This window comes from Cyprinus carpio, chromosome B7 (assembly GCF_018340385.1).
Source record: "Cyprinus carpio isolate SPL01 chromosome B7, ASM1834038v1, whole genome shotgun sequence".
Lineage (NCBI taxonomy): Eukaryota > Metazoa > Chordata > Actinopteri > Cypriniformes > Cyprinidae > Cyprinus > Cyprinus carpio.
The window spans coordinates 23,838,288-23,849,998 of record NC_056603.1 but is presented as its reverse complement, the minus strand read 5'-3'; the positions used below and the strand labels follow the sequence as shown (position 1 = coordinate 23,849,998).

Genomic DNA, 11,711 nt, shown 5'->3' with positions numbered 1-11,711 from the left:
CAGGTTAAGCGACAGATACATATGCAAATGGAATGCAAATCAACATACAAAAATAGCAGGAAGGCACATGGACGTCATAAGTGCTGTCAATAATAACACTGCAGACAGGAAATTAAGAGGTGTGAATATTTATGTAAGCGCCTAAGTGAAAAGTTTCCAAATAATTCTGAACAATAATACATTTTTATTTTTTGTGCATTAGTCTATATATTAGTTGTTTAAGGATGAGCAAAACTGAAAACTGTCCATTTTTCTGTTGTTCTTCAACTGAGCAACCTGTCGTGAACTGAGCAACAATTCACGTGAGGATAATAGTTGGTACAATCTCTCTCATCCAGTCTTTCTCCCTCCATCACACACAAAATGATTCATGAATGCAATTATCGGTCAAGCTTCAGCATTTTGAGATTTATTACGTTACTTTTACATCGCACACACAAAAATAATATGTACAATTACATTTTGGCAGACCATTTTTAATCACATGGTTCATTCTGTATGCATAATTAATTTATCTATATGTAATACAATCTGTTTATTAGTTGTTCTAGAAACAATATATCACAACAACAGATATATATCACAACTGCAGAACACTAATATACTGTAGTATTCTCATTGTCACATTAGTATTGTTCATCCATAACTTAAGTGTAGTCACAGGAACTCACTGTATTAGAACATAACCGCAGTGAACTAATACAATGTAATACATCAATGCTAAGATCACACCTGCTTCTCACAAACACATATACTTCAGACATTTCATATGCACAACTAGTGGGTATGTAAACACCAATCCCAGCAGCAAATACAATCTATGATCGCATGCTTAGTTGGCTAGTTGAATATCATTCTAAACAATTATTCCAATGCTATAGAATTTTACACACACTTAGTACAAAGAAATGTCTTGCGCAATACAATGCTTCAGAGTTTGGATAGAGCTTACAATTGTGTCAATTTTCATAAGCATCCAGGTTACACAGAAAAGAGAGGAAGAAGACATTTTGGAAGTGTTTGTGAAAGTCTCCTTCACTGAGGCAGAGCTTTCAGGATGGCGTTCACCTCTTCTGCTACAGCAGTCAATGCAAACTCAAACTGTTCCTGAAGACAGAAGGAGAGAAAGTGGAAGAAACTCAGCCAAGTACTTAAAAAAACACAACGATTTTACACTAAGCACAAACTTAACTTGCAAAATATGGGAAAAATGGACCTAAAGGGAATATCAGTCAGAAGAAGACGTAATAAGTTGCTAGAAAGTACATACCAAATGTGTGTGTGCTCCTTGTGTAGATGTGTGTATTTAAAGCTGCAGAGAATGTGCTCTGTTCAAACTATGACTCAAAATCTGTCTCTTCCCTGAGGGGCACCCTGTGAAGATCGATCATTGTCTGAAGAGCGACCCTCAAAACTAACGTTTGAAACCAAAGCCTCCCACTGCAGGCCATGGAATAAACCAAGCTAAAGTGGGCGTTAAGTCAGATGCAGAGCTTCACAAAACAAGAAACGGATAAAATCCCTCTTGAATTAACTTAACATGCACTTTTCTGTATTTTGAACCAACATAAATTAGTCTCTCAAAAATGTAATATGTGCTAAGTGAAGGTAAAGGTTTGTGATGTCAGTACAAAAACTAAACAGCTTGAATAAATGTATTATTGTATCATTTTACTTTGTAGCGGTAATAGCTTGTGCTGGAAACATAGTCCACCTAATGCATGCAAATGACTGTAAATGCATGAGGAGGATTTGATCATTTTCACAAATATCATTCACTGTCATATGCAAGGCGATTTGGAAGAAAAGGGCGACTGCGTACTAAAAGTGTAAATGTGACCATTTTGCCACTAGATGGTGTCACATTAATGCCTCAATGTTCTCCAGACATGATGGAGTATGGCTGTGGATATTTATCTGATCAGTCAAGCTGTTTATGAGCTTCTCTTCCAAGGTAAACAAAAGCCGGAGAGCTCATGGAGCTGCTAATGCACAAAACATTCCTATTCTGGGCCAGGAATGGAGAGGGTAGAATGCAGACCAATTTCACACACGAGTACCTGCTTTGAGAGTGTTCTAAACGTGCAGGGCGAGGGGGCATCCTTTGGACATATGTTGCTTTTTGGAGCAACACAGAGCTAAAGTACTGACTAAGTGGGCCAGAACAATAAAATCACAAATAATGTACTGTTTAAGTCCAGAAATTAACAGAATTAACAAACTACAGAGCTCGAGATCAACCTGTTACATTAGGATTAAGGATAAATGATTAAATAAATTTATTGTTTTTTTCTTTCTAATGAAAAGATTCAGGGTTCATTTAAAAGTGATTCAAAATGTAACAGCATTCATTTAAATGACATGATTATATTAGTAATGCTAATACTAGTTTGCTTATAAATAGGTGAAAACAAAACAGAAAGATCCAAATATCCTTATTAGCGAGTCAGGCATCAGAGACATACAGTCACAGACTAACTACAATGTGACTAGGAACTGATAAGTAGGATGAGGACTTTCTCAGAGAATAATAGTAGTAATTGTTTTGTGATTTTTTAAAAACATCTTTTTACATTCTGACCGTTGTTGGTACATTTTGTTAACTTGCAGTTACTTTAGAAACCACTACTGTTGGCTGAGGAAACAGCTCTGGCTTTCATTCAAATATTAGGAATTTGTTGCACACCATGATACATGAACAAAAAAAAAATGAATAGCTGATTATTCAGTAAAGTAGGCTGATTGCTTCAGCAGAATGTATTCACTAAACCGAATATATGAATAACGAATAGAACAGAGAGGAAGCTAACATTCCACTAACATTTACTACTTCTATAATATCACTTACATATTCACTATTTTCAGTATCCTCTGAATAGATTCAGAGCTGAATACTATCTTTTCAACACAATCCATGGAGGCTCAGTATCTCAGTTTACAGTGGCTAACCAGGTAGCCAGGTCTTTATCTTTTATAAACAGCAGCTAATGTAATTCAGTGTGGCTCTGAGGAGGGGACTGTCATTTGCTCATCTTGTTATCTCCAAACAGTAGAATGCTAAATGTTTCTTTAGCAAAGTTTTAAAAAATAGATCTTGTATCAGTCAATCTTGTACTGCTGGAGACTCTCAAGGACCTTCTGGCTGATGTTCAAAATGTTGTTGCTTGCGGCATCAACAGGACGTATTTGTCATGGAAGAAGTGATCAATTACAAGTAAATTTTCTGAGCCTGGCTTTTGCTGTTTTATTGACTATGTGGTTTTAGATTACAAATCGATGTTAATTGTAGCAGTGTGGTTAGGGTCGTACTGTACAGGATGTCTCGGGACGATGTGTGCAGGTGTAATTGCACTTATACTCACTGACTGAACTTTCTCTACTGATGATGAGCTTATCATGGTATTAAATTGAATAATAATGGCATTCATATTGAATAATTGCGAAAATGCTAACAATGCACCAAATATAAGGATTAGTGCCTTGAACAGACATATCCATGAAAGAAAATTTCAAAGCAATAACAGCAGTGCTACAGAAAAAAAGCCTACATTTTGATAATAGAGACCCTAAATACCCAGTGTCCATCATTTTGCACTTGCTCACTGTTCTTTAAGCAGAGAGTTTTACACGGTCTTACCTTGGTCTGTACCATGCCTGGTCTCTGGTCTCTCAGGTGCTCCAGGGTAGCAGCAATATCAATCTCTTTAGCACCTGCAACAGAGCCACATAACATGAGTTCAAAGTACTCCACATAATCATATATCATCTAGCACTCTCTCCAGCGCTCGCTTTTTCTGTGGAAATACATTCCCTTTGCAATGTTGGACAAAGCTTATAGACTGTGTCTGTACCTTGTTTTTAGCTAGTCTTGTTTTAGTCTATAGCAGAACTTCATGCCTTATTCTAAAACAAAATAAATAATTTAAAAAAAAATATATAAAATATATACATATATATATATGTATACATATACATACATATATATATATATATACACATACATACATATATATATACATATATATACATATACATACATATATATATACATACATATATATATATATATATATATATATATATATATATATACAAATAAAATAATACCAGTGACAAAAATCTAATCTTTTAAAAAAATGTAATATATAATATAAATTTAGATTTTGCAGGTCACCTTATTACCTGTTTTTACAGTTTTTAGTTTATATTCAGCAGATTTAGCCAAGACCGCAGATAATTTTAATTCTAAAATGAATAATCACTTAAAATAAGAAATTCTGAGACAGTGGGTTAATAGCAGTACAGCTCATGAAAATACAGATAGTGAACCTGCACACGGTTTACATACGGCTTCACTCATGCAGAGCTGTTGTTCTTGGCAATACAAATTTACATCGGCACCACTGACTGAACCAAAACTGTAAAGTGAATATGAAATTTTTCACATGGCGGTAAGAGTGAAAGGGCTGATTAGGAGAAATCTCCCTTTCACCTTTAGCTTGAATGACTTTTTCTGCAGGTCCATTGTTGTTTCTTCTCATAAATGAGCGGAGAGCAGGAGAGGTATAACAAGGCCTTATTTCTCATTCATTCTTCAAAAAGAAAAGAAAGACTACCCCCTCCCTTCTGTGCAGATTGATAGAAAGAGAGAGTGAGGGAGTTTGAGAGAGAAGGAAAGAGAAAAGCGGGAATCCTTATAGATGCTTTCTGAAAGGGAGCGAGTGCAGCTGGGGTTCCAGCCTCAAAAGTGCTCCAACACTTTCATGTCTTAAGAAGTGCAAGATTCCGAAGTTTAGGGGGAAAGACAGAGAGCAAGCAAAGGAGGGGGCATCTAACAAGAAAAGGCTTTGGAATTAAAACAGCATTCTTCACTAATTTACAATTCATTCCTGGAGATGATGAAAAGCGAAAGAAAAATACGACGGGGTGTTTGAGAAAAGAGAGAGAGAGAGAAGAGGAAGACATGAAGAACAGGAGAGAGAAAAGGGGAATGGAAGAGGGAGATTTCTGTTGTTTGGGACTTTCTGGTGCTTTGATCACACAAGTGAACACTGGAAAGTGGGCAACCTGGAAGCCCCTCCTCCTTCCCAGAGAGCAGACAAAAGGGAGATGGAGGGGGTCACCGAGGCTCCGGGCCCCTGACAGCATGGGAAAGAGGCACAAATGTGGCGACACTCTCCCTTGCATCTGGCCTTTGATCCCTCATTATAGAAAAAGCCACAGACCATGGTCGGGCCAGGAGTAGGGATGGACTGGTGACCAGAATAGAGAAGCAGTGGGGAGGCAAATGCATGGGTGACCTCACCAGATGGGGTCAGGAAGAATGGTGATGATTCAGACAGGTTATGAAGGCACCTTCCGTCTCCGTGGTTGGATTCACATGACTTGTTAAACTCTATGCAGCGCTGAATGTATAATATTTGCATGTGAAAAAGTCAATCGTATTAGGCGAAGCTGAAACCCTCGCAGTTGCTTACAGGTGCAAACACTCTCTTCTCCGTTCTTCATGTTTTCATGCACTTTCATTCACATTAGCCTTTTGATAGCCTTAGCCATTCATTAAAGACCTCACTCATCCTCTAATGCACTACGAGACCTTCATTGTGTGAAATGTTGTGTGTTATGACAGCACGTCCTCATCTGTGCCGTGCGCTCTTACCTTTGGCCATTTTATTTAGAACCATGTCAATCAGGATGTAGGTTCCACTCCTTCCAGCGCCATCGCTGCAAATGAAGACAGAAACTCGTTATCACTTCCGAGAAAAGAGCAGACCTGTCTGAATGAGCATTACAGTATGTGGTTGCTGAAACGAAAACAAAGTCTTCATTTCTCTGTTGTGTTTCAGCCGCATTGTTTGCTGTTGCATCATCCTTCAGCATGCACAATGATTCTGTCAAAGATGACTGCGGTCTTGTTTTCCTGTTCTTGGCAAAACTAAACTGCATTTGCAAAAAAATAAAAAAATAAATAATATAACACACCTCTTTTAAGAGCAAAAACAAAGTGTCTGAACACAGTGGGAATTTGAAGTGACTTGAAAAAGCATTTTAAACTTGTTTTACCTTCTACGCAATCGACTAAATTGCGAGAACCAGCCAAATTCAGACGCAGTTGGATGGTAAACTGCATTCTGATTTGAAATCAAGGTAACCTTTCAAGACATGCGGCTGAATATTATGAGTGTATTACTGAATGAATGTGTGTATGCCACTTTCTGAGGTTGTTCAGGTTTAAGCACAAACACACACACAAAACACATTCAAGTGGGGGGTTTGGGAAATGAGAACTATTTAGGGAAACTCTCCCCTCTCGTCTGATATCATTCTGAATTATTCAAATATGCATGACAGCTGTGAAGCCTGTCTTCCCCACAACGCACAACATGTTGCTCATTAACCCCTGGTGTTAAAGATCATTTGGCCACTATTTTAGTTTACACAGACACTCACATACCTCAATTTCACACTGAGGGTAATATAAAGGCCATCCATTTTTACCATCACCCATGTAGATATTCACTCAATATATCATTTATTTTACCAGTGCCTGAGAGATATATCAGACCACTGATAATTTATGTCACTGGATTTAATACTGCTTTGATGTTTGCATTTTATACAAAAGAAATAGCGCTCTCTCTCTCTCTCTCTCTCTCTCTATATATATATATATATAGTGTCAGTATTTTAGATAGATGCAAATAGCTTATAAATACATTTTTTTATGTATTATTCTGGTACTTGCCTGCAATGAACAATAATTGGACAAGATCTGCCCCGGTAGCACTTGTTAACCTTTCTGCAATGACAGAAAAAAGAGACCATTAATACTGGAAGTAGATTATGAACATGGACATATTTATTTGCCACTTTAGAAACTCTTATAAATAGGGTCATATATAAACATATTTCATTTGCTTATTATCAAACACGTTACTGTCAAACCAGAGGACTTTCTAACATGTGTCTATCAAAATCATTATAGACCAAAAGGTCCATACCAAACAATTAAAACAAATGGAGAGGTTGTTAAATCCACCACATTGTGACAAGCCATTAAGTAAATGATGTGTGGTTAGGTGTCATGATCCAAAACACATTAACCTAGCACAATTATAAAGCCTGCAAAACCATAAGGCCTTGCAGGATTTTAAGGCACATAGGTGCTGTTGCCATGGAAACCTACTGTGTTAACTCATATTGTTTTGCTTATCCCAAAAAAAAAGCCAAAAAAAAAAAAAAAAAAAAAAACCCTGCTTTGTGCATACCTCAAGGTTGATTTCTCAAGAGATACCAAAAAAGGGTTTTAAGATCAGATCTGAATGCTCATGGGACGGCTTTCAATTCTAAAACCTGCTGCACACATTTATTTAATGTTATTTAAAGACAGCTGGGTCCAAAATGAACACTCGGCAAGAGCCAAAGGCAAGAACAACTGGCTTTGGTGAGTTTATAAAACAGAATTTATTAACTTTAACTTTATAAGGAACTACAGCAGGTTACATGCTTGAAGTCAAAGTATAATAATGGTTACCCATACTGATGTAAATGACATGCTCAATTAAAATCAAAGAAATAAAATCTCCATCTGCTCACATATCATCTACACACTTTTAAACATTGTGGAAAAATTACCATCAGAAGACTGCCTAAAGTTGATTTTTTCTTTTAGCCAAACAAATGTGACATTCCTTGATCATAATATTCATTTAATAAAACTATGAGGAAACAAATGGGCATGAACATAAATGATTTTAATAAAAAAAGTGCAAAATACATCTCGTTTGACAAAAATGTAATTTTTGTACCTTGAAATAAATATAAAATAAAGCCTGACATTTCCTCCACAAGAAAAGTATAAGTGCTTTAAATATCAGTGTTGTCTGAGACAGGGCAGATCTGAAAGAGTGCAGAGGGGACCATCATGCATTGGGGCATTAGGGAAGCAGCTTGTGTTTCTGGGCAAAACAGAGGGGCAGAGAAAAAGGGTGGGTGAGTGTGAGAAACAGGGACATCCGGTGAGTTTGAGATGCAGGTGGGTTGGCAAGGAAAAATCAAGGGCCTGGAAGAGGAGATACAGTTTCCAATGATCACTTTTGTGACTATGCAACTGGGCTCATATAACTAGCTGCAACATCACAAAAATGACACTGGCAACCGCTAATTAGCTGGCCAACGAAAAAACAAGAGAGGTGAGTGAGGAGCGTTTGACAGATTCAGTGTGAGTCATGGCAGTGTATGAGACAAGGCTGTGTCACAGGCCTTTGGGGAGATATTCAGAATGGCAACAGAAACCAGAGCAAGTCAAACAGAAGCACCAGGGTTAAAACCATCTCACCAAAGCCTCAATGCTCAAGATGTCATTGAAACTTTGGCAGATTGTTTTTTTTTTTTAAAGTGGAAAGAACACTTTGGGTATCAGAATGGGAGTGATAATTCAGACTCGAGGATCACATGTCAATCATCAGTAAGATGCTGATAGAGGATCAGACCCACCCTTTCCATTCATCAGTGCATATTTATTACCTCATTATTTCTCAGGGCACAAGATCCAGCATCAGCATTCCAGATCTAAACGCTTTGTGCATATGATCCAACAGTCCTCCCATGAATCAACAACAGAATCAGCACTCCAAATCTGACGCTTTAGAAACATACATTTTAATCTCATATTACAGGCATATGTAATATGCATATGCACATGTAAAAATGTACATTTCCCCAAAGCATACACTGTGTACAGTAGCTATAAGGAGAGCTATTTGAAATCTAAAGCATACTGTGCCCATGTGTCTATAAAATGGTTAGATAAATGATAGATATACCATAATTCATGAATGTAAGCAAATCAGAGTGAGCTGCACAGAGCTCTGAGTCAACAACAGGAAATTCTCCAAAAGATTACACATTAAACTGTAAAAATACAAAGCAGGCAGTCTGCCAACATCATTTCCCTACATTCTGTGGTGAAGTAGTGGGATTAATAAACTAAATGTAACAGCACAGCAGAACACTCTGCTTGAGTATGAACAAAGAAACTAGAAGACCAAAATGGATTGTCCTATTGCAGGTATACATCCGCCAGTGACAGGGTTGTTAAATTTCTTTAAGGTTTTACCCCAGAGGCCTATTGCATTTCTTCAGAATGCTCACAGCAGGTGAAAGATGAGAGAGTCATACGCTGCCATTGGCTTTCCTTTCACTACTGTTTTATTGCTGAACATTTCACATTTAATTGGAGTGTTTAATTTAATAGGGATTATTGTGGAGGGATTGCTATGCGTTTGCTACTATGCACACATATAAAAAGGATAAAGGGATAGATTTTATTTCTTCAAAAACATACTCTCTATTCTTTATAAACCTACACGCTGAAGGTGAATGAAGTCAAACTTTTTAGGGAAAAAAGTATATTGGCCCAATCTTTAAGACAAAAACTGCATAGGTAAACATTCTGCCATTAACATCCTGGTGAAATACAGCAGCTGGACACATACCTGCGGAAGTCCAGCATTGTTCTAGCTGACTCTGGAACGTTCTGGTCCATCCAGGACAAGAAGTGGAACTGAGTGACTGTGCGGGTCTCATTGGTCTGGACGTTCTTCAGGTAGAAACTGCGCACCAGGAAATCATCACACCAGATATGCTCAGAGACCAGATTTACTCAAGGACATATACAGAGTGACATGTAATGTTTTTTTTTCTTCTTAAATTCATTTTTTAGACAAAACAAGTATACAACTAACAAAAAAATACAAAAACAATAAACTAAAACAACAACAAATATAATATTTACATGCAACCACTAAAAAAACCAAACGTTCTCAGAAGCGGAAGTTGTCATAGTTGGGTAAACTTGCCATAATCTGGTAAACTTGCCATACTTGGGTTCTCATTTACTATAGTACCAAAAAAAAAAAAAAAAAAGATTTTTCAAGTTGGAAAAAAATATTGAGAGATCGATCATGGTGGTCAAAAAAGAAAAATAGGTCAAATTTGCTATCACAAGAGTCTAATTTTAACTGTAAAATATTGTAAAAATGCTATGGAAAACAGAAAGTTCTTAATAGTTTTTATCAGTTTTATGTTACATCTGTTGTTTATTTAATATTGGTGATTTGTGTTTTCGTGAATTACTCTATAAGTACAAATGAAGTAAAAGCTACTTGTGATGAACTTGGATTTTTCTGTGTTTTTTTAAACAAAATTATTCTGGTAACCACAGCAGCCAAAAGAATTTTGTAAAAGCTACATAATTTTTTTTTTACAGTGTAGTGTTATGAATGTACATAATTTTTTTTTTCAAAAACAAAATAATATAAAACTTTGCTATATTTACAATGTTAATAACTGTGGAAACGCGTCATCATGGTTTGTGGAAAGGGTCCATTGTCCTTATATTTATTTAAGGTGTATTAAAACCTGAAATAATAAATCATCATTCAAATATATAAAACCACAGTGTCCACAGGAGCATTACCTCATATATGTGGTAGAGGTCCGAGCCTTCATCAGGCCAATACTGATGACACTGTTTGATACCGTTTTCAGCAAGAGGTGTCAGCATGACAATAACCACACAGCCACTTTCCCAAACCATCTACACAAAACACCATCAACAGAAAATGCAAAAGCAAAGTTACAATGTAGACAGGGAGAAACAGCCAAAAATACATTTGTAAGACAAAAAAATTTCTTCCTTTATGGTATGACTGGATTCAGAGAGTTATGATTTTCAGCAGAGTTTCCTTTAAACTTAATTGGTCTTAATAACTCAACCCCACTCGTCACTGTAATGGAAGTTTAGTTTAGTCTTCCAGCCCACCTCTCTTGCCCTTTATCTCTCGATCTCCCCTTCCCCTTGTATACGGAGCCTCCTCAGCCTTGCTCCATTTCCCCTAATCACACTTTTACTGTGTCCTTCAATCACGCAAAGGCCCACTGCGGCCATTAGGAAAATGAGGGAAAACACTGACTTTTATGGTAGCAATAAAATACAATGATCCTGCTCATAAAATAATCAAACTCATGTGCCACACGTCCCCACAGAGTCATTAACAGAGAAATGTAGAGACATTACACCATGGTAAAAGTGGTTCAAAAAGCAATATAAAGTTATCATTATGAATATGTTATCATTTTTAATCTCCCAAAACACTGGAGATGAAATTGATGAAAAATAAAATGTCTTAAATTCACGATTATATGATGAGAGAATGATGGCAATAAAAAATAGCTTTCACTGAATGTAGTATTTAATAGAGTTTTTTGTTTCACATGTTTCATCCTAACAGAATTAAAGGCACAACTATTAGCTTACAGGAATAAAGACAGAAATGTGTTTAGATGCTTAGCACTGTATACATTAATGGTCAAATGGTGTTAAAAGATAAATGTTATTCAGCGCTGTAAAAACCATTTCTTGTGTAGTTTAACATTTTCTGACTGAGGAGCTCATATACAAAGATCACAATGCTTGATTCTTCAATACAGGAGTGGGAACTGAAGGTCAATGGAGGAGCTTGCACTAATGTTCCAGACCAGGTGATCAAATATGGTTGAGTTTAAGCTTTGCAGTGCAATATGCAGAAAAGGTCAAACAAAACCCACAAACATGTTTCTGAAAACTCTGCAGAGAACAGCACTGAGTGCTCTGTGCTTGGCCAGAATTCTGAATAAAAATTGCACAAAGCGACAATTGAATATTCTGT

The 11,711-nt window shown here is 36.7% G+C and overlaps 1 protein-coding gene across 2 annotated transcripts in view; it reads right to left on the bottom strand.

Moving 5' to 3' along the window:
* Positions 1–387: 387 nt before the first annotated feature.
* ptprn2 (protein tyrosine phosphatase receptor type N2) overlaps positions 388–11,711 on the bottom strand; it is a 234,138-nt gene continuing 222,814 nt past the window's right edge. For both annotated transcript variants that reach the window (XM_042728037.1, XM_042728038.1), the window contains 6 exons: positions 10,481–10,600; positions 9,498–9,664; positions 6,746–6,799; positions 5,660–5,724; positions 3,638–3,711; positions 388–1,107 (listed from right to left, as the gene is read on the bottom strand). In XM_042728037.1, the coding sequence (XP_042583971.1) occupies positions 1,036–1,107; positions 3,638–3,711; positions 5,660–5,724; positions 6,746–6,799; positions 9,498–9,664; positions 10,481–10,600 (552 nt within the window). In that variant the 3' untranslated portion in view covers positions 388–1,035. The remainder of the gene's footprint in view (positions 1,108–3,637; positions 3,712–5,659; positions 5,725–6,745; positions 6,800–9,497; positions 9,665–10,480; positions 10,601–11,711) is intronic.